This window comes from Antechinus flavipes, chromosome 3 (assembly GCF_016432865.1).
Source record: "Antechinus flavipes isolate AdamAnt ecotype Samford, QLD, Australia chromosome 3, AdamAnt_v2, whole genome shotgun sequence".
NCBI classification, from domain to species: Eukaryota; Metazoa; Chordata; class Mammalia; order Dasyuromorphia; family Dasyuridae; genus Antechinus; species Antechinus flavipes.
In genome coordinates this window covers 322,813,892-322,841,692 of record NC_067400.1, presented here as the reverse complement: position 1 = coordinate 322,841,692, position 27,801 = coordinate 322,813,892, and the positions used below count along the sequence as shown (strand labels likewise).

The following is a 27,801-nucleotide window of genomic DNA, read 5'->3' as shown; positions in this document are numbered from 1 at the left end:
GAACAAGTAGTTTAAGAGCTAAGTTTACTACACGTGGTAGCTTGTGCAGCGCCGAATCACATCTCCCGCTCCACTTGACGCTGCACACGGACACGTGGAGGCCAGCCGAAGCAGGGTGTGACGTTAAAGGTAGGGGGGCGACGGGAGAGGAAGGAAGACCGGCGCCGGGACTCAATCTACCAGGCTCTACCCACCCCCAACCTTTTGGCGCCTTCTCGCCTCCTTTCCCCAGGCGCCTCTTAACGCAGCGGGAGGGAGGGCTTTTGTCGCTGGCGCGCGCCCGCGAGCGCTCTGCAACTCCCAGATCCTCGGCGTTTGCCTCCCACTGGGGTAGAGGGGGCGTTGGGAGGAGTGGAGGTGCGTACGTGAGAGAGGAAGTGACGTCGGGCCGGGCTGCCTTATAAGGACGGGGGAGCCCGCGTCTCCCAGCTTCAGTGCGCTCTGGCGGATTGGTGGGAACCGCTTGTCATCAGCTCGGGTGGCGACGGTGACACCGGCGTAGGCTTCGCCATCAGCTGCGGTATTGCTGGAGGACTATTTCAAGTAAGTGGCCTGAAAGAAAGGGCTAATTTGGCCTCCTCCGCGTTTCAGGGCTTTCTTTCCTGCTCACCGTTGTGTGGTGATGAATGAAGCCGCTTTCCCGTTCTTCTCTCTCCCTGCATTTTCCCCAGACCTTGTCCGGCCACCGCGAAGGCTCCGGGGATACAGTGAGGGGCTTTCCCATAGGGGCCGATCCCTCCCCCTCCACTAAGTCCCCGGGTCCTCCCGCCTTGGGAGGGGCTGGAGGAGCGCGCGCGTCTCTCGGAGCGCACTGCAGGTGCCTGGGGGCGCCCCCAAAGCGCCCGAACGAGCTTCGCTGGGCACGCGTGGGCTCGGGTCCGTTGTGCGTGGTAGTTGGAAAATCACTCCCTCCCCCGCTTGTGTTCTGAGGTGCCGCCTCACCCCACCCTCACTGCTCCCCAGCTTTCCCCCATCACCCTCTGCCTAACCCCCGGGGCGCGTGTATTTCTTGACTCTTTCCCCCACTCCGCTATCCTTTTTAAAGCCTCTGAGTCCAAAGCCGTTTAATAGAACTCGCCGTAGGCTCTGTGGTCTTTGAAGGAGAGCGGGAGTGAGGCCCCCTGTGGTCTCTTCTCTGGCTGGTTATGCAGCAACTCGTTTTGCCTGCTTGTTGCGGAGCACGTGGCTGCAGCTTCAGGAAGTAGCCTGGGGGAAACTAGTGTCAGGTTTTGCGAGTGACCTTGAGCCCAGAACCTTGCACTTCTCGGGGGTTGGGTGGCCTGCAGATTCATCCTTGGAAGGAGCGAGGCTGCCGCTTCGCCCGGGCTGAGGCTTAGAGCTTGGCAACCTTGCGTTGACATAGGACCATGATACGTTTTTCCATGCTCCCCCCCCCCCCCTTTTATTAAACTTGACTTCTTGATCTAATAGCTCAGGCTGACTTACAATTTAGGACTCTTTAGCATCAGACTGAAAATATTAAGTCTCTATTAAAAAGAAAAAACAACTTTAAAAAATAATTTTGGGGGAGGGGCAGATGCCAGATTGTGAAGGAAATTGGGAGATGGTGAGGGGCCAGATTATGAGATGAAGCTACAGAAGGATCATGAGCATGATCTGTGCAGTCCATCCATGACTGTTTGGATTAGAATTCATCTTTCATATTTGGTTGAAAAAAACAACTTGTTAATCTAGTTCAGGATCATCATATGGGGAATAATAGGGATAGAGGTACTTGGGGTTTGAATTTTTGTAAGTGGGAGATCCCAGCACCCCAGAATATGGAGAGGGGTACTTTTTTCACTATTTTGCTCTTACTCAGGACTTTGCCGGTGAGTTTGAGCAGGTTCGCCTAAATTTGCTATTACATACCGCGTGTAAAATGGCAACCCTTTATTTACCATTGAAATTTTTTTTTGAATATTTTGAGTTTTATGAACTAAAGGACATCTCAAGTATAAATTTTTTTTCTCCCTGATGTTATATCAGACCTAAGATCTTGCTATTGCAATTTCAATCAGCTTGCAGGATAAACATACGTTTTTTAAAAATAAAAGTAGAGTAAAAAGCCTTGCTTTGACTGAGGACAGTTGCTATCTACCCAGTGCCTTAGGGGAAGTTGGAAGAGGAAGCAATTCTGCCCCAGGAGTCCTTTGACACCTGATATCTCATTCCGGCTTGAGAGATAGGTTTGGAATACAAGATGCTGATTCAGTGATCTCTTCTAAGCTCAGAAATTTGACCCAGTTGACCATGAAATTTAAAAGCTGAAATCCATCCTTTTGCCCCATACTGCTTGCTTCTATATTGGGAATTATTCTTTCTGTAGTACATACCACAGAACAATCTCTCTCCTCCCCCCTACCTGTATAATAGAAACAAATGGTGATGGGGGGAGGGGAGGATGTGTTAGCCTGTCTGGAGAATGGAGCCATGACTATAAGATATATTCCCACAGCAAAACTATTCTGATAGTTCTTGTCTAGAGTAGAATTGCTTCTATAGGAGCAAAGCTAGAGTCAATTGGCTTTGGCAAAGTTCATTTTTACATATAAATTGTTGCATCCCAAGAAGGAAGAGTTATTTGCTAACATCTCTAGCAAAAAGCATCTCATTTTTGTTTGAATATGCCCAGCATCTATCACAGTGCTTGACATAGTATAGGGACTTTTATATTGGTTGTTGATTGGTAGTCCAAATGGAATGTTGTTACATAATGTTTTTTTTTCTCATTTTTAAAATAATATTCAAACTCTAATAAAAATTAGTTATATCACCTACTTTATAATTCATTGATGGAACAGAACATTAGTGAAATCCTATTTTTAAAAAGAATACATCAACTTGACCTGTCTTAGTTAATTACTTGCTATTCCAGAAAGCTTTTTTTTTTTTTTTTTTTTTTTTTTTTTTTTAATGAACTTGTAGATTCTGCTGACATAGTTAACCACTCCTGGGTTTTTTTCTGGAGTCATTGATTTCTTTTCTGTTTTGATTTTGCAATATTGGGGCTTACTTTTGGACGGATTTTAGGCATAGGGACCTCCACTAACATTTCCAGCATGTTTCGAGCTAATTTCTCAGTCTGGTTTGCTAGGTTTTGACCTTCCAGTGGTAATACAAGTAGTAGACTTGGCTAACCTTGCTTTTTCAAAGCATTTGACAGAGTCAAATTTCCCTTGTGGACAAGATGAAAGCTAGACAGTAAGTAGTACAGTGGAATGAATTTGGGTCAGTTGAATGACTGAACTCAAAAGGTTTGGTAGTTGATCTAACTTGGAAGAAGGCTCTGCCAAATGCTCCTAAATGTTCTAGACTCGAAGTTGTTAGTTCTAGTAATGACTTGACTAAAGTTAATAGCCTTAAGATGTGCTTTTCAGAATTTTCAAACAGCCTAATATGTTGGATGGAAAGATCTGCAGGCTAGAGTGGATTGAGAAACAGTAATATATTGTGGCTGGCCAAAAAAAAATTTTTTTTAATATTTTATCTGCAGTAAGAAATCTAGATTGTCCAGTATTTTACCCTATCCGACCAAATGTATAATATTGTGTTTATGTTTATGTTATATATGTGTGTTATTATGTTATGTATTGAGTGTGCTTCATTTTAGGAAGACTAGAGTAGTTTTAAAAGAGGGTAATATCAAGATGGTAAGGAGAATATTCTATGAGCACCTTTAGGTAAAAGAGCTCTTGATGCCTGTGTGTGTGTGTACATGTATGTATATGCACATACCTATGTATATATATTCTGGAGAAGTAAAAGGAATTGGGGGGGGGGCAGGAAAAAGGACATGTGAGATGGTAATTATCTCTAAAGGATTATTGTGCTATAGAAAAAGGATCAGATTTAAGAATTGTTTGAATGTGAGTTTGTAATTCTGACAAAATACTTTTCTTTCTGTCTCTAGAGAACCAAAGTGTAAGGAATATTGTGATGATTGCAGTTAGGTTTAGGCAAGTTGTAAAAGGTTGTTGCTCACAGAACTATCAAAAATGACTGTTTTGGGAAATTTCTCTCATTAAAGAGCTGAATAACCACTGATTTGGATTTCTGTAGTAAATTAGGTGGTTTCTGAGGTATCTTTCTATTTTTGAGTTTCTGTGATGGTGGCAGACACTATATAATTCTTTCCAGAGTCCTTTTTGCCATAACATTTGGCCAATTTTATCAGCTGAAAATGTTAACTTCTATGCTCTAGAGCCTTCTTTGAAGAAAATGGCTGCGTAATTAAAGGTGTGGTGATTCTTGAAGTTCTGGCACTGGAGATTGTTCTAGTGTAGTGGATGTGATAAAGTCATTTCTCAGAATAGTAAGAGAATATGCTTCTAGGAATTATATTTCTTACTTGAACTCTAAATTTTTCCATTTCCCTCTTATGTTCTTTGGAAAATGACCTTGATGTCCCTTTTAACTTACAGGCTCTTGGGAATTGCAGATAATGTATAATTCACTTTATAGTCAACTGAAATATTTCATAGGAAATGCTGTGTTTTTGCTTGTATTTTAAGAGCCACGTGAAATAGCTATGTTATTGAACCACTATACTTCAGAAGTTGTAGAATTGTTTTCTGATAATTTAAAAATAGTTTTTTTAAAGAAGATAACTATTATATCAATCATGACCTAACCCAAAATTAACTAGAACCCTATATATAATAGTCATAGAGATATAATTTTTAAAATATATGAGATGTACAGTTCTTGCTTTCAGGGTGCTAGTGTCCTTGTGGGGAAGTAAATGTATTGAAGGTCTTCAGTGCTGTTGAGTCTTGCCTAACTTTTGACTATTTGGAGTGGGTTTTTGTTGTTGTTGTTGTTGTTTGTGTTTGTTTTTGTTTTTGCAGAGATACTGGAGTGATTTGCCATTTCCTTTAATTCATTTTATAGATGAGGAAACTTGTTCACTCATACAGCTGAGCCCCAATTTTGAACTCAGGAAGATGAATTGCTATCCGCTATGCCATCTAGCTTCTATGAAAGCTCTTCTCCAGTTGTTTGTTGAAATGTTAGGACACCTATCTTATTTTAAATATCCATCAAAGTTTAGATGACTTTGCTGTCATGAGGATACTAGGAAGAAATTTATTGGTCATTTTAGACATAAAAACGGGAACAAAGGTACCAGAAAGTAGCTTGATCCTAGTCCTCTCTGATTACAGCAGGTCTCATGCATTCATCTGTCATCTCTGCAGATAATTCCAAAATCTACAAATTTAACCCTTATGATTCCTGAGTTTCAGTCCTATATACTACCTGCTTGTTCCTGGGTCGAAAACAGATCTCTGTTTTTGAATCCTTCTAATTTCTATTTATGTAGAGTGTACAAGTGTACCAGTAAGCATTCAGGTTTATTAACTAGGAGGCAACTCCTTTCATTCTCACATGCAAATCCCTTGGTTTTGTTTGTGCAAAAAACTTTTTAATGTAATCAAAGTTGTCAATTTTGCATTTCATAATGTTCTCTAGTTCTTTGGTTATAAATTCCTTCCCTCTCCAAAGGTCTGGTAGGTAAATTATCCCTTGCTCTAATTATTACATCCCTTGCTTCAATTATTTAATTAATAATTAAAATTATTGACTTGCTTATGGTATCACCCTTTATGCCCAAATAATGTACCCATTTTGACTTTATTTTGGTATAGGGTGTAGATTTATGCCAAGTTTCTGATATTATATTCCAGTTTTCCAACAATTTTTGTGAGTTCTTACCTCAGAAGCTGGAGTTAAGAGATTTTTTAAATATTAGATTACTATATTAGTTGATTATTGTCATATGTAGCTAACCTGTTCCACTGACCCACTATTTCTTAGCCAGTACCAAGTAGTTCTGATGACTGCTGCTTTATAATGGTTTTAGGTCTGGTACTGTCAAGCCACCATCCTTTATATTTTTTTTTCATTCCCTTAATATTCTTGACCTTTTGTTCTAAAAGATGAATTTGATATTCTTGCTCTATAAAATAATTTTTTGGCAGTTTGGTATGATATCAGACAAATAGACCAATTGAATTTAGGTAGAATTGTCATTTTTGTTACATTAGCTCAGCAATTAATTTAGATCTGAATTTGTGTGAGACATGTTGTAATTGTGTTCATACAATTCCTGGGTTTGTTTTGGCAGGTAAACACCCCAATTTTTTTATTTTATCTTTAGTCATTTTAAATGGATTTTCTTTTTCTGTTGGGCTTTGTTAGTATATAGGAATGCTGATTTGTTTGGGTTTATTTTATATCCTGCAACTTTGCTAAAGTTGTGAATCGTTTCCAGTAGATTTTTGGATAATTTTTTAGGATTCTCTTAAGAACATTATATCATCTGTAAGAAGTGATAGTTTTATTTCCTCGTTGCCTAGTCTAAATCCTTTAATTTCTTTTTCTTATTGTTAAAGCCAGCTTTTCTAGTACAATATTGAGTAATAAGTGGTGATAATGGGCATCCTTGTTTCACCTCTTATCTTATTAGGAATGTGACCAGCTTCTCTCCATTACAAATAATGCTTGCTGTAGGTTTTAGATCTTCCCTTTACTCCTGTGTTCCCCTTGGTTACTAAGTTTTGATTTTCCCTCCTTTTTGGCCTAATAACTTTAATTCAGACCCTGGTCACCTTGTCTGCAGTATCACTGTAACTTAAGTAATCTGGTCTCCCTGCACCTGCTCTCTCCTTTCACACAGCCACCCAAGTGATAAGCCTGAGTGTGGCCAGGCAGTGTGACCTCCCCTACACGTAATTGGTGTCCTTAGAATAAAATCTGAACTCCTCTCTGTGGCATTTGAAACGCTCCACAATTTGCCTTTTCAGGGTGACACATTTTTCCCTCTCGTTTGCTCTAGGTACCCCAGCCAGATTGGCCTATTGGATGTTCCCAAATGGAATATTCTGTCTTTCCTTTCTATGCCTTGAAATTCCTACTTTCCTCTAAGGCACTATTGAAATGTGATTTTTATAGAGGTCTTTGCTGATTCTTCCGGTGGCCAGTATGTTCTGAGTGATTCTTCCATCTGCATTTACTTTTTACTTAGTTTTTATATTTGCTTACCTGTCAACATGTATTTTCCAGTGAACTCACTGAAAACAGACTTGTCTCACTTTTGTTCTTGTATCCTCCAGCACATAGTAGATTAATTGGTTTGATGGCACAAAGTATCTTTTTAGTAAGATGTTATCTTTTTATCATCTCAGTGTTCCCCATCAAGGTTTCAATATATCTCAAGTCGTGAAAAATTAAATGAGAATTTTTTGAGTTTTGAAGAAACTGGAGGTAAAGGCCAGCAGATGGCACAGAAATTTAGAAACTTAGAGATAGTGTGGTATTATTATATTATATATTCTAATTCCTTTAATTTCTTATTGCTAAAGCCAAATTTTCTAGTACAATATTGAGTAATAGTGGTGATAATGGGCATCCTTGTTTATTATACAATAATATAGTCTATGACCAACTATTTAACACAAATTATACAATTACACACCCCATAAAAGTTAAAAAAAAATCAAATTTCTCTAGTAAAAAAAAAGTTGCCATATTTCTAATCCCTACAATATAGAAAGGACAAACTACGTAAGAGATTATAAAAGGGAAGGTTGCAGTTAGAATTGTGCCAGGCTACTAGGCATGAAAAGCTCTTAAGTTTGAACTTAAGTAGAGGAAGCCTTGAAAGATTTTTTGAGAAAAGTGAAGTGAGCAAAGGTGGATTTCACTCTTGTTATTTTCAAACATCCTTATTGAATCCTTGAGACACTCACAGGCCTTGTGGGGAAGAGCTCATAGAACAAGTAGGATAGGGTCCATTCACGATTAAGTTTTCCCCTAAACAATGATTGCTGACTGTCCTTATTTGGTGACTGATCTTGCTTTGCTTGTTTAAAAAAATCTTTAAAGTAGCACATTGTCCTCAGTATTCCTGAATGGGTACAGTGGTGTCTGCTTGGATGACATAGGCATCAAAGTGAAAAACAAAGGAAGTGAATGCATAAAATAATCTTTTTCATATTTATGGCTTTATTTAAACAGCTTTTAAGATATGGAACAGAAACTAAGATATTGAGCCAAAGGCTGTTAGTGGTCATCTGCTTTTAACCTACTAACTCCCCTTATTTTACCTTATTAGGTGAGTAGAGCGGTTGGTACAGGAATTCAGTATGATGGACCACGCCAGGTCAGCAATCTCCAACCTGGTAAGATTTATGTTACATGTGTTCTTGGTGAGTCTTTTAAGCCCTTTTAAGCTTGGTCCCACTCTTGTGGCTTCATTTCATTACACATTTTCCATTATGGTAGTCCAGCGCAGCCCTCACTGCAGTATTCAGCTCTTGTTTTGGTGCCTCAATTACTGTCTTTACTTCCACCTAATAGACTCAGTCACTTCCTTCTATTGGAAGTCCTGATCTCCTTTTTTTCCCAGCTGCTCTTTATTCTTTATATTTAGTATTTATATCATATCTCCCTTGATAGAATGTTTGCTTCTTGAGTAGAAACTGGTTTTTGTCTTGATATTCCCAGTGTCAATAGAGCACAGTGCCTGCCCCATTAGTAAGTGCTTTCTGATAAGCATGGCCATGACTATAGTGATAAAACTAGGAAGAATATCAAATGCTACCAGAACTGCTTGGGTGGGGAAGAGTGTTGTGGTTGTTGGGTTTTTTTTTTTTTTTTAAGGGTTTTTGAGGCCCATCTCCTCCTTCAAGAAGCAATTATTACAGAATATGCTTAATCAGAGCACTTCCCATAGAAGCTTTGAATGCAAAACACAAAGCATCTTTAGTTCAAGTTTGAGGAAAGTAGCTCCCAACAAGAGCTAGGAGTTCATCAGTGATAAGACTTGTAAGAGAGGGTTTTTTTAGTTACCTATAAGGGCACATATATGGAGAGAAATCAAGACCAAAAATAAGTTCTTGAATTCATGTGCTTCCCTCTTTCTAACATGACTCCTAATTCCTTTTCATTCTTTTATCTGTTTCTCTTTAAACCTCAGTTTAGTGGAGAACCACTCTCATACACACGTTTTAGTTTGGCCCGGCAAATGGATGGTGACACTAGTCATGTAGAGATGAAACTGGCTGCAGATGAAGAAGACAGTGGTGAAAGCAGCATAGAGAATAATCATCCCCACGTCACCAAAAGAAAAACCATTGGTGGAAACATCTGCTTTGGGATTATTGCTATTACGATCTTTTTCTTGATTGGTAAGGAGGAGGAATGCACTCATACCTTTTTGTGCTCTTCTGCTTTGTTAGGCTAATCTTGTCACTGAAACAGTAGAGTTATAGAAAATACTAGCCCAGGAATTTTGGCTATATGTATACCAATTCCTTTATTTGTATAAAATGTCAACCTAGATATCTGTGATCTGCTGTAGTACTAAAATTGAATCAAAGACCAATCCTTGGAATTTACATATTCATATGCAATAGTAAGCTACTTGTATTAACACTAGTTAGACCTTTTTGGCATTTTTTTTTGGGAGGGGGGTGTATTTGGTTTTGTTTGCTTGGCTTTGGGCTTATCACAGTTTTAAGTAAAGTTTAAAAGCAAAAATTTAGGTGGTTTTTAAAAATATATATCAGAGATACATGTGCCCATTAACTCATTTATAAACTGAGAGGAGACGACTCACAAAACTTTAACTTTAGAATTTTGTTAATAGGATAAAGTTTTAAAAATTACTTGTAGAACTATACCTTAGCTATTAACTCTTGTTCATCCTTAGGATTTATGGTTGGCTACTTGGGTTATTGTAAACAGCTAGAAACCAACGTTAACTGTTCAGAGAATTCCAATGGAGAAATAGCATCAACTAAGGAAGTTGAAACGGGTTCACCAGAAGAACTTCCATTCTTGGAACCTCAATCTGAATTATCTTGGAATGATCTGAAAAAAATGTTGTCAAGGAGATTGGATGCTAAAAATCTTACTGACACAGTCAGGTAAGAACTTGGTGGCTAAAAAAAAAAAAAAGAGTTCTGGTTTAACATCAAAAACTGGGTCTTTTTCTTGTTATGCAATTAAGAGACTCCTTAAGATAAATGTATGGAATCATTTCCAGGTATGAAGTAACTTTTGTATATGCAACACTTTATAAGTGTTTGGTGTATCTCTTGCATCTAACATATTTCTTTCTACATTGTAGATTCTAAGTTTAATTAACAAAATGATGAATGCTTAGATTTTGCTATGTTGTAAAGTATGAAAAAAATACTTTAGGAATTAAAAAAAATTTTTATTTGAGAGACCTTTGTGGAGGCAGAATTTGATCTTGAGTGATTAGAGATTTCCTCAGGTATAAATGGAAAGTTGAATAACACATGGAGATAGGAAAATAGAAGACATGTTTGAGGAATGCTGATTAATCCACCTTTCTGGGATATAATGGGAGGCTTAAAAATAGCCTTGAATACCTGGCTTTATTGGTAAAGAAAGCCTAAAAGACCTGTGAAGGAGTGACATAATTAGAGCTGAACTGTTTATTTTTTTTAAAAGAAAATATAATTATTGATAATATACAGCAATAGTATAGTGAGAAAGCTTAGAAGGAAGGGGTATAGAGGGGGAGAATTATTGGGCTATTACTATTACCATCAGGTAATAACTACCTGAAACTGAGTTTTGAAACAGAGAATGGATGAGAGAAGATGTGACTAGAGTGAGGATGGTAGTTAGTCTTCAAAAATGAAAATGCAAATTATGATTTGGGTATTGAAATACTAAGAAAATATCTCCATATAGGCCATTTATCCATAGTTGGAAATGTATGACTAGGGTGGAAGATAATTAAGAGAAATACAATGGATCCATATAGAAGGGATGTAGAGAGGAAAGCCAAAGAGTATGTTCTCAGGAGCTGGAGAGATCACAGATTGAAAGACTTCTAGAAACAATGCCATGTTATAGAAACCAAGGACAGACTTCAAGGAGGCAGTATTTTAGAATATAGAGGCATTAGATTTAATAATTAGAATGGTAGGGAAGAAAATTAGGTTGCAAAGTTTAATAGCTATAAGAGCTAGCCTGTATGGAACACACCTGAAGATCTGCAATGTATTTTGCCAGTATTATCACTTGATCTTCACAACAAGTGAAGTGTCTGAGACTGAATTTGAATTTTAGATTTTGCTGACTTCAGGACTAGTATTCATTAAACAGAAGGCAAGTTGGGCTATACCAGAGAACATAAAGAAGAGTAAAGTTCAAGGTGCTGTTTTAAATTTTAACATCTCAAAACTGCAGTAAGACTTATAGGATAGCCAATGTAATGAAACTGGAAAGATAGGTGATGGATCGCAACAAAATTGGGATGTTTGGGCTCTTTGCAAAGAAAGACTGAAAATTCTTCTTAGAATATTATTCAATTCCGTATTTGAATTTTCAAGACTATGGGTAATCAAATTTTTATTGTCAGTTTCTTTACTGTATACCGATACCTATCCCTCATTTATCTATTTGCTTATCCAATGGGGTGAAGCAGAATCAAGAGGGGCCTGCATTTTGCTTTTTTGAAATATTCCATTAGTAAGAGAAACCTCATAGAACTGTGGACTAAGTATTGTGAATTCATTTTCAAGAATTTGAATAGATTTGTAGTCTGAAACCCAAGTTAGTCTCACATGATTTAAATTTGCTCCATTTTTCTTCTAAAACTTAAACAGTCAAATTTTGAATGTTCTTTCTTTCTAGCATCTTAAGCAAGAACTATGCTTCTCATGAGGCGGGCTCAAAAGAAGATGAGATGTTTGGATATTTTATTTATCAGCAGTGGAGGGGATTAAAAATGGACAAAGTCTGGAAAGATAAACACTTTGTTAAATTACAAGTTAAAGGCAGGTATGTTGATAATAGGCAGCTGTTTTAAAATGTGAACTCTTTTTTAAGTAAATGTTAACTCCTATTAATAAGCCAAAATGCAATTATAGATAATGTTAGCCAGCTATTGTTACATAATCTCAAAACATTAACCAATTTAAACCAACTTCATTCTTTTGAAAATGTTTTACTATATATAGATGTATGTGTATGTGTTTAATTTTGTTTTATTAAAAAAAAAAAATTTTTTTTAGTGGTCCTCAGAACTCGGTGACCATATTGGATGAGAGTGGAAATAGTAGTGAAGTTATGCCTATTGATGGTTATGTAGCATACAGTGACAATTCAACAGCAACTGTAAGTAAATCGTAAGGTAGAAAATTAGATTTAAAAGTATTAAGCCTCTATTTTGTCTTAGCTTTGGTTTTAGCTTGTAAGAAGAGTTTTGACTCTTTATATCTGTTAAACCTGGCCATTTTGCCTGGATTCATACCTTCTAGCTAAACCAGATTAGCTTCTTTGTATTCTAGATACTTAAATGCAAAAAACCCAAAATATGAATTCTGTTCGGTGACTACAAATAAACTTAATTTTGACATAAGACAACTTGTAGATTTAGAGCTAGCTTTTTGAAACGTATAAAAGAATGCCAGAAAGTTCTAGAATAAACTCTTTTGTGGACATGAATTATTGACTTTTTGGTGGCTGATTTCTTTGTCCTTACTAGAGAAAGGATTTTTCACAGCTCTGTTCCTGATTCTGCAGTAGCAAGTAATCACTTGCTTCAAGTGATCCCCTAGCACATTTAGTGTAAAGATGGGTTATCAGTGACTTTAAAAGTATCTAATTACTACTCAAGCCAAACTAATATCTTTCAGAAAATCTAAAATTTAACCAGAAAAACTATTACTATGCAATGCCTAGGTGCTTTTTTTTTTTTTTTTTAAGCATAGGGTTTCAGTTGTACAATTAACATTGCATTTTTAAGGTTTTTAAGTAGATGCCATGTTTAGAGTATTACTGTTACTCTACTTTATTGGTACTATCACAATAGCTTTGACTGTCATACAAGTAAGGGTTAATTAACTTGTAGAGTCAACCTCCTGGAATGGTGACTTAAAACAATTATTTTTCTTTTAGGGTACACTAGTTTATGCTAATTATGGCACCAAAGAGGACTTTGAACAACTAAAGTCAAAAACTGCTGTAATTGGATCTGTGGTTTTACTTAGAGCTGGAAAACTGTCTTTTGCGGAGAAGGTGAGTAGGTTTTTAGCTAGGATGATACTAAGGAGAGAGTAACTATTAGCATGATTCTGAAGAAGGTTAACTCTGCAGGCTTTTCTGTGCTTTTTTGGGATGGAGTGGTGTTCCTAGTTAGTCTTGCCCTGGATCCTCCCTGGCTTCATATGTTGCCCTTTTTACTTGGAACAAGTCCCTAGATCTTTGAGATTCCGAATTTTGAATGTTCAGAGCCCTCACTCAATTCGGGACAGATTTTAAGAGATCTCAGGGACCCTAACTCATACTAGCCTGATTACTGACCTGCTGCAGCTTGCTCCCTGTCTCTGCTAGGGAACCTTCAGCTCCAGTTTCTTCTGTACACAGATCATTTCAGACTACTTATGTAGGTTGTCTCTGGTTGCCCTGGGAGGCTGCCTTACACTCACTGTCTTTGCTTTGAAGAGCATCTTTTTCCCATTCTTCCACTTTTGATTGATTTCTTTAGCAATTCTGGATGTCACTGTAGTTTCTTATTTTTAAAATTTATTTTCAAAATTGTACAATAAAGTTCCACATTTCTTTCTCTCCTGCCTTTCCCACCCATTGAGAAGGCAAGCAACATGATAATCAGTTATAAAGTATCAACCTGTGGCCAGGTGTTGTAGAGGGCAACATTATGCTCCCAATTCCTCAGGTTCAAAATGCCACACCAGTAATTTTCACCTCTGCTACATCTTTCCAGTATGCCCCTTTCTCTCCTGATATTGCCACCACTATTGCAAGCTTTCATCATCTTATGTTTGGAGTGTTTCAATACTTGTTGGTGAACCCATCCCTGTTTGTTTTGTTATATAATTAGTTTGCTTTGTCTCCTCTGTTAGGGTATTCCTTGAGGGAGGAACTGTCTTTTGTGAAGGGACATCTAGGGACAGTTCTCACCACTTTTTAATGTAAATTTAGTTGTGTATATAGAGCTGAACTTCTGCCTTCTTCTTTTTTTGGTTCCGATCCTGTCCATTTGTCTAATTAAGTCAATCATAATCATCTTGCTTGGAAGCCCTATATATTGTAGAAATGTAAAACCAAACATCATAATCCTGGAAAATTCAGTTTTATATTAGACTAAAATGTCAAACCTTAAATATTATCGATTTTCCCTCCCCCAGGTTGCAAATGCTGAAGCCTATAATGCTGTTGGTGTCTTGATTTACCTTGATCGTTCTGATTTTGATATTGTTGATGCAGAGGTTGTACCTTTTGGACATGTAAGTTTGTTTTTTTTCCTCTCTCCAATGGGCTGGATGTTCTCTAGAATAATTGGATTTGATCCCCATCAAAGGAAAGTAGAGCAATGTATATGGTTTATCTTGCTGAAATAATTGATCCTTATAGATCAGAGGATGAATTTTGAGAGTCCTGACTTTGATTTTTGTGAATTAGTTGGAAATGTACCATCCTAGAAGGCTTATATGTGATCCTTCCAGAGTTGTCCTTAGACCTCTGAAAAATCCAGAAGTACAGGTCATATGTACAAATGAAATCAAGTATCATTGATGGAAACTGGTATTTTTAGTCCATACATTCATGAAATAATAGATTTTTTTTTTCTTTTAACAGGCTCATCTAGGAACAGGTGACCCCTTTACACCTGGATTCCCTTCCTTTAATCACACTCAGTTCCCACCATCACAGTCATCAGGATTACCTAATATTCCTGTTCAAACAATCTCCAGATCACAGGCATCGAAACTCTTTAAGTAAGAAGTTATTTTTGTATAAGATACATTTTGGAGTGAGTGTAAAAGTTGGCAGATTTGGGGAGAAGAATAGGAAAAGCCTTAAATAAAAGATAAGATTTGGTCTACCTGGAAACATAAATAAGTCATTATTCAGTCTTGTAGTAAATGGAAAGAGTGCTGGGTTTCAAACCTCTGTGAAATGAGAGTTGCACTCTGTGACCCTTCCTTCTTGTCTCGTTCCTTCCTCCCTTCCTGTCTGCCCATCTGCCTTTCCTAAGTCACTTAAGCTCAAGTGACTTGCCCTGGGTCACACAGCTAGTAAGTGCCCTGAGGCTGGAGTTGAACTCAGCTCCCCCTGACTCCAGGGCTGGTGCTGTATGTACTGCTCCACTTAGCTGCCCCAAATCCGGACTTTTTACGGTCCTTTTGGCTTTAAAGCCATGATGGATTTTGGAGTGAAGCTTATTCTCTATGGGATTTTTAGACAACTAAATGTAGAATTTTATTTATCCCAGTTAAATTCCATCTTATCTACTTAATTGGTTCTCTTTCCATGCTATATACTATGTATAAGAATCTCTTTGTTGGGCACAAAGACAATAATGAAATAGCCCCTGCCCTGGAAGACCCCATCTTCTATTGGGGGAATATGTCGATAGGTGATAAGTTTCAAGAGGGAAGAGTGATGTTTCTCAAAAGACCCGGTATTATTGTCTTTGAACACTACACGACTGATGGTTATTTGGCAAAAAATAGGGGCTGGCGGTTCATCTTTCTCCTTTCATTTCAGTGCAATGGATGGAGAGATCTGTCCCACTTCCTGGATGGGAGATGACAAATGTAAGATGAACTCAAAAACGAATGTTAGACTTACTGTCAACAATGTGCTAGAGGAAAAAAAGCTTCTCAACATCTTTGGAGTTGTCAAGGGCATTGATGAACCAGGTAAGGCCTTCTTTGATGTTCCTATTTGTGTGTGTGTGTGTGTGTGACACACATATATTTTAATAGACTATATATTAATATGTAATATATTAAAAAGGGGCACTCAGATACTTACGCATTAGTGTTACTGGCTGCTTACATGTTGTAGTCTCAGAGTTTATTATTTTTAGCTGGGGAGATTTTAGTAGCATTCTAGGAAGCTGAGATACTTGAAAAAACATTTCCTTCTATCCATATTTTAAGTTAATTCAAATACATTATTTGACACCATAGTTTTTAGTTTGTAGGAGCTAGAGAAATAACTGCTTCTGAATTAATTCTTTATTAATTATTAAATAATTAGAATTTAATTAATTCTAAATTAACAAGTGAAAAATACTTGAAAAACAGCATTTTGAGCTTCTGAGGTACCTGTTGAACCCCTCATACTGTGCAGATAGCACACATTAATACTTAGCCTTTGAGTCCTTGCTAAGCTTCCTGAATTCTTAGTCTTGTTGAATAGAGCAATAATAACTGCTTATGGATCATCCTATTTCTTTTTTTTTTTTAATTATAGCTTTTTATTTACAAGATATATGCATGAGTAATTTTTCAGCATTGATTGACAATTGCAAAAAAAATTGTTCCAATTTTTCCCTTCCTTCCCCCCATTCCCTCCCCCAGATGGCAGGTAGACCAATATGTGTTAAATATGTTAAAGTATAATCATCCTATTTCTTCTATTCTAATGACTTTGTTTCAAGAGAAGAAGACTTAAATCATTTTTACAAGACGTTTATATCATTACCATAGACAACAGATTTATTTCATTTGTTTTACAAAAAAGAAGCATGTTTTTAGATTTTTTTGAGGCTAATTTCTTAAATGTAAGAGCTAATCTGACCTGGAAAAGCTAAATGGAGAAATGGCAAGGTAGAGTGAAAGGCTTTGGAATACAGTGTTGTATACATGAGATTGTGTTAGGGAGGAATCTGCTTTTTACCTGAGTTATAGGATCGATCATAAGTCTAGTACTTCAAGGCCAGTGCATCAATTTGCCATCTTTTCTCCCACAGTACAAATAAGTCCCAGTTAGTAATGAAGAACAGTGATATTCTTTATTAATACTTAACTGATTTCTCCTATAAAGCTTGTTTTGTTTTGAGGGTTTTTCACTTCACTCATTTTATTAAAATTTTATTTAAACTCTGTCCAACCCATACAAACTATAAGAATGGAGGGATAAATTAAAGCATAAAATCAGTATGATCTTTCTATTTGCAGACCGCTATGTGGTGGTAGGAGCCCAGAGGGATGCCTGGGGCCCTGGAGCTGCCAAATCTCTTGTGGGGACATCTCTTCTATTGGGGATTGCTAATGCATATTCTGATTTGGTGTCTAAAGGTAAAGTTATTTCAGGACAAACATAATTTATAAAGTGACCTTGAATTTAGTTGTATATTTTACTTACAACATGAACTCAATATTACGAAAACTATGGAATGTTTGGTAGAATCTTGGCTGGTGTCGCATTTTCCTTTCTGAAATTGGAAACTCTTAGGAAATGTTACTGTAGGTGTGAAGATGTCTGCTGAATTTTCCTTTTTCATGGTTTTCATTTTAATCCTAGCTATGGAGGAAGCTGTATTTAACATTACATTAGCAAGCATTTTTAAGTATTTACTAGTGTTGTCTACATTACTGGTCCCTGTTCTGAAGGAGCTCACACTATGTTTATAGTGCAACTATAAACATAAGAGGAATGGCCTCTTAGGGAACTTAGCTCAAATTCTTGGGAGTCTTAAACTGGGGAACTCAAGAGGTGGAGGTGAAGAGGCATTGAGGATATGAGGAATAACTAGTGAAAAGACAAGATGGAGTGTGACACGTTCAGGAGATGGGGAAAAGATCTCTTCAGATCGTTAGTACAGGCCCTCATTGCTTTACCCCTAAACTACTGCCTGGTCTTGTGGTGGAGTTAGTGATCTCATAGAAGCACCAATCTGACCATTTGTGCACGTGTACACCCCTGGCCTCCACACCAGCAGTGCTCTCATCTCTGGGATGAAATAGGATGTGCAGTCCTTGGCTGAACTGGAAGAACTTGTAAACTGGTTTATAGAAACAAGTTACACTTTAGTTGCCTTTTTATAGGGTGAAGAAAGTGGTAAAAAAAATTTTCATTGAGTCTTTTGGTTATAAAAAGGAATTGGGAGTAAAAGATAGGTCATAACAAAATGAGGGTGTAATTCTTATTCAATATAGGATATTTAGCACATTAGTAAAAGTTGTCTTTACCCCTTACAATTCCTTTTAAATAAAGGGGGATCACTCCAGAGACCTAAGGGACCTTTTCCTCCCCTTCTCGGTAGAGAGCCTAATCACTAAGACTACCTGGATGGTCAGAAACTGATCCTATCCACCATTTATTGTCTCACATTCTCAGATGTTTAACCACTTCTTCCCTTGCTCTCATCATTAGCACAGCCGCAGGATCTCAGGGCTCCCGTTTTAATTTGGTATTTGGATAAGGGCTCTCTGACCCACCATTGTTTGCCAAGATCCTGGGGGCTTTTTAAATGATAGAACCAGTAGCTTTTACTACTTCCACAAATACCTGAATTGAATCTTCTGAGTCATGAGCTTCTTAAGGGCAGTCTCATTTTTCATTCAATTGTTCATGTATATAACTACTTCCAAACATTAAAAATTAATGTCAGCTGTTATGTACTTTTCTTCTCTTGATATTTAACTTAATGGTTTAAGGAAAGACAATGTTTACCATGAGTAAGGAACCACCTGCATTGAGACCTTCTAGAAGCATGTCTGTCCATTATCTAACTTTATTTGCCTGATTTACAGGTTCTGAGGGAGGACACCCTCACCCTAAAGTTTTTTTTTTTTTTTTTAAACTTTAGGATATTACTTTTTAGGACTAAGTGAAACTTAGAAATGTCCTTTTTCTTAAAATGACTAATCTTGGTTCCTGGAGAAGATAAAACTTCTTGGTAGAGGATTTTGAGTTTGTGCATATTTGAAACTTTGTTTTGTCAATTTTGCTTTATGATGTAGAGATCAGGAGAAGGGGAGGCAGTATGTTGAGGAACAATTAAGATCAGATACAAAAAGAATCAATAAAACTTAAACTTTTCTTTTTGTCTTTTAAGATGGATATAAACCCAGAAGAAGCGTTGTCTTTGCCAGCTGGAGTGGTGGAGAATTTGGAGCTGTTGGTGCCACTGAATGGCTAGAGGTATACTGTCATTAATAATTTACTTGAAGAAACTCAACTTAAAGGGCACTAGTTAAAATGGGAATGTTATTGATTTAATAGAAATACTACTTTTTCATTTCAAACTGAATTTTCTTAATACTTTGTAGTCACAATTTTTTGCTTGAATTTCCTACTTGTTTAGGGTTACCTTTCCACATTGCATCTAAAGGCTGTTACATACATCAATCTGGACACTGCTGTTGTTGGTAAGCTTATTTTCTACAGATTTGTAGTATAAAGTACAAGTAAGGTAGCCTTAAGAAAGCTTTATGTATATAGAAATTATACCAGCAATTCCACTAGTTTCACATTTTATAGAATATAACGTTGAATGTTACTAAGTTTATATCTAAGGATTTGCTGAGCAACAGAATTTAGCTAAATTTGATTTCTCCAAATTGCTCTTTCATATAAAACCATGGTATTCTTGGGTTTCTGGCTTGTATTCTGTTAGGCTCTGTAAGGTAAGGATGTTGGTTTGACTTCTGAAAGCATTCAATCTGAGTTTTCCTAGGTCAAAAGATCATTTAGCATAGTTTAATAAAACCCACCAATATTTAAAATTGGACAGAGACCACCATCAAAAATAGTTTATATTAAATCAAACCAAACCTTTAAATTAAATCAAACACTGATTTACTATGAAAAGTAAGTATTGTTGATTCTTGCCACAGGTTCAAATAACTTCAAAGTCTCTGCCAGTCCATTATTGTATACACTCATCGAGAGAATCATGAAAGAGGTGAGTCCTTCAAATTGATGATTTGAATAGTTTGTTTACTGAGATAGTTAAGGTATGATTTTTTTTTTTTTTATCAACATAGGGAAGTACTACAAGGTCCTTAGACTATTTATTTTTACTTTGTTGAGTGTATTTTTATATTCTTCCTTTTCATTCTTAGTTTAAAGTAATCAAATTGATGCCAATTTAATTTTTCTTGCATGCCAGGTGAATCATCCAGTTAAAGGAGGGACTCTCTACAGAGACACTAACTGGATCAGTGAGGTGTAAGTTTGGATACTACTTGAATAAAGAAACAAAATATTGTAAATAAAAAGCTATAATTTTTTTTTAAAATGGCCCACAAGTTTAATCACATGAGCTAAAGATTATATTTGGCTCTATTTAAAATAGTTAATGTTTTATTTCATTAAAGCCATTTAGAGGGAAATGTTTGGTATAGAAATATTCTTAGTATTAGTATTTTTAATACTTCATTTCCTTGTAGGGAGCCACTTTCACTGGATAATGCTGCTTACCCTTTCCTTACCTATTCTGGAATCCCATCAGTTTCATTCCGTTTTTGTGAGGTAGGTTTCATTTAAAAAGAAACCAAAACCATAAAGGGTCATTTTGTTGTGTACTTTAAAATGAGTTCTTTCATACATTCTTTCCACAGTACCTAGTAACATAGTGTTATACAAATGGTGGCTATTTCTGTTCCTTTTCTTGGTTAATGATTTAATATATTGGTATATGCCCAGTTATTGCCAGACTGCCTTTTTTTTTTTTTAATCAAATAATGAATTCTTATCCCAAAAATTTAATCTTAACAGTTGAAGCATCAAGTTATTAAGATCCTTTACAATGCTGATTTCTTGCACAAGACTCCCTTAGCTTGGCTTTCAGAAGAGAAAGTACTTATGGCAAAAAAGTTTAAGATGCTATAAAAGAACATAGCACAAAGTATGAGTTCATATTTGTCTTCAGTCAAAAAGAATAGGAACAACTTCTGAAATTAATGGGGGGGAATTAGGAAAGTTGATATACTTGTAGAGGAGAAATAAGTAGATTCATGACCTGTAATTATAGTGACCAAGGTTGCCTCTAGAGAAGAGATTCTTTCAAAAGTACCTACTTTTTTTTGCAGTGTTGGGCATGGGTGAGACATGCCTAATGCATTGACTGGTTTTTCTTTTTTTCTTTTAAAAATTTTCTCTTTGATTCCCTGCAAGAAATGAATGGGATAGATTCAGAAATGAAAGGGAAAATTCAAGAGTTGTGACTAGAAAGACTTGACTTTAAATATTATAGAACAAACTCAACCAGTCATTGTAAAAGTTCCTTGAATAATAAACAAAAAATAAAAGAAATATAATGGGGTTCACATGCCGTGTCCTTGGAAGGGGATTCTTGGGCCACAATAGGAATGGGGAATGTTGTTGGAGGTGAAAAGCTTACAGGCCAGAAAAATCTGGTGACTAAAGTCAGCGGAGTATTAAATTTAAGCTATAAGGGAGTCCTTTAGTCAGGGCCTAAGGAAAGCAGGGGGACCTGGAGAGGAGTTCTTCACTAAAGATTATCTGCCAGCTCCATTCCAAAGTAACCCATTGCATTGCCAAGACTACCTTGCTTTTGATTGTTATACCTGTGGACTTGATACGGGATAAAATGTTCTTCTGGTTCTGCTCACTTCACTCTCCATCAATTCCTCCATGTCTTCCCAGGTTATTTTGAAGCCATCTTTTTCATTAATCACATCCCTACACAATTTGTTCAGCCATTCCCCAGTTGGTGGGCATTCTCTCAGTTACCAATTCTTCCCTGCCAAAAAAAAAGAGTTTCTATAACTTTTGTATAAATGGGTCCTTTTCCTCTTTGATCTATGGTGTGTAGATCTAATAGAAAGATAGCTGTTACATCAAAGGTTATTTAGTATATAATACTCTCTCTAGGACAAATTACTTCACATTTCATCAGATTTGCCTTCCTGTTTCTTGGACACAGTCCAAGATAGGCCTTTATCACCTGTCTCATTTCCTTCAGAGCACACCTTAAGCATCATTTGTCCATTAGGCCTATCCTGGTTCCTTTGGTTCTGGAACCCTCCCCATCATTTACTTTCTGTGCATCTTGTATTTAAGCTGTATTGGTCTTGTTCCCCTTTCTAGTAGAATATAATTGCCTTGAGATCCTGCATTTTTCCCCCTTTCTTCACCACCTGGTCCATAATTGGCAATAGTGTCTTGATGCCTTCACATAATTCATTGTGGTTAGGAGCCTTCATTTTTTGGCACATGGTAAACATGTCCAGCACCCTCCCCTTTATATTTTCTTAATTTCCCTTAGAAATAAAGCCTGACCGCTAGTCTTTTGAAATTACTTTCTAATACTAATCAGATTTTGTTTGTTTTCTAGACTAAACCTTACCGATATTTGGGCACCAAACTGGATACTTACGACCACCTGTCAAAAGATATTCCTTCTTTGGGAGAGCTGATGTACGCAGCTGCAGAAGTGACTGTACAAATGGTGATAAGGCTTACCCGTGATCATGAGTTGTACCTAGACTATGAAAGGTACAATGAAGAATTGTTTAATTTTGTCAGGAAACTTTTGCCATTCAAGTCAGAGTTAAAGGTTTGTACTATTTAAAGCTTGGTAGTTTTCAGTATTGTTTTGAGATCTTCTTGAAATTTGAGTGTGCCAAAATGAAATGTGTTCTACTGTGCTTTGCTTTGTATTCCTTGACTCTAGGTCAAAGGTAGTATTTAATTCTATAAAGGTTGGCTGAGTCAGCTATAGAATTCTGAAAGGGGAAAAAATTGTCAGGAGCAGCTAGATGGCGCAGTGGATAGAGTACCAGCCCTGAAGTGAGGAGGATCTGAGTTCAAATGTGGTCTCAAGACACTTAACACTTCCTAGCTGTGTGACCCTGGGCAAGTCACTTTAACCCCAGTTGCCTCAGCAAAAAGCAAAAAAACAAAAACAAAGTTAATGAAGTCTTCACTGTCATGTGCTTTAAAATTTGTGGGGAAATGCTTTAACCCTGTCTAGAAGGATGGGAAAATAATAATTCATTAGTAAGTCCTTGGTAATAACTTTGAACAAAGTGCATTCCCATTTAGGCTGTAAACTTTCTGTTGTCTATTCCAGAGCCTGAATCTGAATTTTCAGTGGCTGTTCTCTGCTCGTGGTGACTTTAGCAGGGCTACTCATGACCTCACAAATGATCTCTATCGTACAGACACTACCAATAGGCTCGTTAATAGAGAAATCAATGATCGTATCATGAAAGTAAGTAATTCTTAGTTTAAAAAAAAAATTCATCTACAGAATTGAGAGATTCCAACAACTATAATTATTTGAAGAGAAGCAGGAAGCTAGGCATTGAACTTAAAAGCAGGTGGAAAGCGTTCCATATTGAAGAATTGTAGGTAAAGAAGAATTCATACACAGAAAGTTGTAAGTCTAGACAAGGGTGACAAGTGAGTTTGTTATTTGCTTTAGAAATTGTTAAATTTCAAAAAAAATTTGGACCTTTTATATAAAGCTTCAAAAGATTATAAGTTTTTGTAAATGGAAATTTTGTATTGTACTGTACTGTACAGAATATTGAATGCCTAATATATAATTACTGCCTTAGGGCTAAGGACCTCATCCTGTAGATATCCACACCTGCTTCTATTTCAGCTAATTTTTTTTGACCCATTGTGCTTTGTATTCAGCATCTTTATAAGAATTTTGTTCTACTTCCTTACTTTTGGAAAAGGCAGGAAAGGAGTTCTTTATAACAGGAATAGTAAAGCAAAATAGATTTTCATCTAGGCCATATAAAAAAGTCCTTTCTCCACCCCCACCCCCAATCTGGAGTTTTATTTTTTTTCTTGTTAGGAGATTTAAGTAGCAACAATTCTCTAAAGTTTGGTTGGTAGATAACATAGAATCTTGAGGTTCTTAAATCTAGGAAAAAGATGTGTTATTAGCATATTTTCCAGATCTGTGTTAGAGAACTAGCATACTCTAATATGTAAATTTTGTTTTTTATTTTATCTTTTAGGTAGAATACAGTCTCCTATCTCCCTATGTGTCTCCAAAGGAAACTCCTTTCCGGCACATCTTTTGGGGATCTGGCTCTCATACTCTTTCAGCTTTGTTAAGCCATTTACAACTTTTGAAGAAAAAAGACATCAATTTCAATGAAACAGTGTTCAGAAACCAGTTGGCCCTTGCTACCTGGACAATTCAAGGAGCTGCAAATGCACTAGCTGGCAATATTTGGGACATAGACAATGAATTTTAGATGAAATTCCCACACACAACTCATCTGAGAACAATAAGGCAATGTAGTCCTCAAAAAAAAATCATCACTGGTCTTATTCAATATTTTTAGGACCATAAAAAGTTAAAAGCTTTGTTAAGATTTAAGCATTAAATCCTGCCTAGCAGTTAGTACAGAGTAGGTACTTGTACTTAATGCCAGGTGAATATTTTACACCCCTGCCAAACTGAACTCAGTCTCTTGAAAAAATTGTTAAAGATTCTTCTCTTTAATCTCTAGGCTCCATTTAAGGTTATTTGCAGTGTTAACTGCTTCTCAACTAATCCCCTTTATACAGAGCCAAAAGCAGCTGGGGGAACCAGAGATCCAATAATGATTCTAAAGGCCTAATCCAACAACTGTTACCCTGAACATGGGAAAGAAGATGACTACTGAGGACTTTAAGTGTCCACTTGTAATAGTTTATCTCTTGCTGTTGACCAAGAGATGAGGTTATGAGATGTGATAGTTCTCTTCCCTCTGTGAGAGAGAGCCAGACAGGGAGAAGACTAGGATTTCCTTGCCAGGAGTATTTAGAAGTGATTCACCTGAATAAGTTATATTTGGTGATTATCACAGGAGCATGATCCTGGTATATATCCTAGAATTCTTCATGAGTAGAGGAGACTAGAAGCCAAAGAATTTTTTTGATAACTTTTTCCTGCTGTCTCCCCACCTCTTTATCCCTCCCCTAAGAAAATTGGCTTAGTGACTTTTCCATGAAGTCCTCTGAACTATGTCAGATTGATATGGACTATTGAAAAGATATCACTCTTGCTCAGTTTGTCAAATCTAAACTTAAATATTTGCCAAATTTTGGCCAAGAAGTTAACCTCATGGGAAAGCTTTCTATTATTTGGCACTGAGATATATTTATTTGTCTTTATTTATCAGTGACAGAGTTCACTATAAATGGTGTTTCATTTTTTTATAGAAGATAATTATCGGAAGCAGTGCCTTCCATAATTATGACAGTTATACTGTCGTTTTTTTGAATTAAAAGCAGCATCTGCTATTAAAACTGAACAGATACTAGAAGTTTTGCATTTGACTTGTGCTGCCAATAGACAAGTCTTGACTCTAAAATTTAAACTGACCACACAGCTTTTGAATAAACGATAAAGTCAAATCCTTGAGGAAATAACCTATTGTTGAACAGAACATATGAAGATTAGAAAGAAAATATTTTAACATTTTAGGTAAAATTGGCTCATTCCCAAATGTATTTTGCACAAAGATAATGAAGTGGATGAAATAAACCTAATTGCTATTCTTTTTTAAAAAAAGATATTAATGGTGGTCATCTTTGTAAAATGCCCACATCTTAAAATTGACATGGCTGCATTGTATCAGAATTTCAGTGCAAAACTTCGAGTACCTCTTACAAATCTAGCTTACATTATCGGAAGCAGTGTCTTCCATAATGAGTAAAGAACAAGGTAGTTTTTGCCTACCACGGTGTTTATATCGGAGACAGTGATCTCCATATGTTACACTAAGGGTGTACGTAATTATCGGGGACAGTGTTTCCCATAATTTTCTTCATGCAATGACATCTTCAAAGCCTGAAGATCGTTAGTATCTAACATGTATTTTCAGCATCTTTGTATTTTTTTTTAGTTGCAGAAGCATACCTTGTAGTCAACATTGTCTAGTAAATATTCAAAACTTTTTTTCAGGTTTCTGTGGGTCTTCCCTTCCCCCCCAATTTAATATGGGTATTTTCTTTGTACTTGTGGTTTCTCAATTTTCTGTTAAGACTACTTTAATAATGAATGAATGTGCTTATGTTCCACTTGGTTGCTTTTCTTGTTGAACTGATCCTAATGAAAGTTGGGATTCAAAGCAGACTTGGGATTTGGTGGTTTTGTTTTTTTGTTTTTTTAAGGGATTTTTTGGCTGGAAAGGGGGTAAAGTGGGAGGTTTACAGAGGCTCTGAACATGTTTATTTGCTTAATAGAATGGTGGTCATTGTAAATGCAAACAAACCTGGAGGCCCATGTGAATAAAAGGGTTTCCCTCTTTTTTGTTTTTTTGTTTTTTGTTTTTTTAAATAGAGCAAATGCCTACTCTTAGTTGTTGGCTCTTCAGAGGTCATCTAAAATCACCACACACCTGACAATGGCAGGTCCATTAAGGTGTCTTCAAATGAAATTGTAGATTCAGGAACTTGATATGCCTGTCTCTGACTTGTTGTGCAATCTGATCTTAACCTCACCAATGATTTAAGGATGGCAATTCAGTATGTTTTGATTGCCACTTAAGTAAAGAAGGCAACATGGTTGGGCCCGTTGCTTCTGAAGAGCCATAGCTAAACTTTGAATACAGCCTGCTCTTTAGAACTAAGAGCATATGTGCACAGGTTTTGGAAGGGTTAATTCTTTTCCTTTTGTACAAGTTGTTCCTGATTAAGTAGCACAAGACATGTATTCCTAGGCATTTCCCTAATGTTCAGAATAGTGCTTTGATTGCTGAAGGTTTTTCTCTGCTAAAAAACATGGCCCATTAATTGAGGCTTAAGATCAAAAAAGGGACATCTAATGTTCATGATTCCTTGTTTTTGGTGTTGGGTGGCATTTCCCCTAGTACTTGCATGCATTTCACTGTGTGCTTATTTCACCAATGTTTATCAGCTAAGACTTTTAGCGGGTTAAAAATAATTATCTTAAGTTGTGATTGTATTACTTGGCTATGTTTCTAGTGCATAGAGTATTGCTGTTACTAGTCACTAGCTGGTATGTGAAATATTGTAGAGGTTTCTTGTTACTAAATAAAATGCCCAAAGACATTAATTTTTGTGACTCTATATTCTTTGAAGTTTGTACTTTTTAGCATTGGGCATAAATGTATGCATATTCTAGAATTGGGCATAAATGTATGCATATTCTAGAATTGAATCCATTTTTTTAATCTAGATTTTAAAAAGTTCTTTTCCATCTGCTTAGATCTTAAGTAAATTTATTTTAATTCAATACATAAAAAGTCATATAGCGTAACAGCAGTTTTTTTTTTATTATTGTTCTAGCTTTTTATTTACAAGATAAACACATGGGTAATTTTTCAACATTGACAAGTGCTTTTATTCCAGTTTTTCCCCTCTTTCCCCCCACTCCCTCCCCGAGATGGCAGGTTGACCAATACATGTTAAATATGTTAAAGTATAAGTTAAATACTATATATATATACACACACACGTCCAAACAGTTATTTTGCTCTACAAAAAGACTTGGACTTGAAATAGTGTACTATTAGTATGTGAAGGAAATCAAAAATGCAGGCGGACAAAAATAAATAGATTGGGAATTCTATGTAGTGGTTTATAGTCATCTCCCAGAGTTCGTTCCCTGGGTATAGCTGGTTCATTTCATTATTGCTCTATTGGAACTAATTTGGTTCATCTCATTGCTGAAGATGGCCATGTCCATCAGAATTGATCCTCATACAGTATTGTTGAAGTATATAATGATCTCCTGGCCCTGCTCATTTCACTCAGCATCAGTTCTTGTAAATCTCTCCAGGTCTTAATGAAATCCTACTGCTGGTCATTTCTTACAGAACAATAATCCATAACACTACTCATATACCACAATTCAGCCATTCTCCAATTGATGGGCATCCACTCAGTTTCCAGTTTCTGCCCACTACAGAGAGGGTGGCAGTATTGTTTTAAGAATAATTTTGCATGATCAAGACAAAATACAAATAGCCAAATCAATTTGCAAAGATCCTATGAAGAAAATGTTTCCATCTAGGGAAAAAACATACAACCTATACATATTGTATACACCTA

At 36.5% G+C, this 27,801-nt stretch overlaps 1 protein-coding gene across 1 annotated transcript; it reads left to right on the top strand.

Annotated features, from left to right (window-relative positions):
- TFRC (transferrin receptor) lies at positions 1-26,803 on the top strand. The gene is made up of 19 exons (XM_051985521.1): positions 1-543; positions 8,117-8,183; positions 8,981-9,191; positions 9,716-9,932; positions 11,680-11,826; positions 12,060-12,162; positions 12,946-13,065; positions 14,196-14,294; positions 14,647-14,786; positions 15,559-15,713; positions 16,980-17,099; positions 18,863-18,948; positions 19,112-19,175; positions 19,644-19,711; positions 19,919-19,977; positions 20,199-20,280; positions 22,109-22,330; positions 22,847-22,987; positions 23,751-26,803. Exons 2-19 carry the CDS (start codon positions 8,148-8,150, stop codon positions 23,991-23,993), a joined length of 2,313 nt encoding a protein of 770 aa, XP_051841481.1. The 5' UTR covers positions 1-543; positions 8,117-8,147; the 3' UTR covers positions 23,994-26,803.
- Positions 26,804-27,801: the final 998 nt, after the last annotated feature.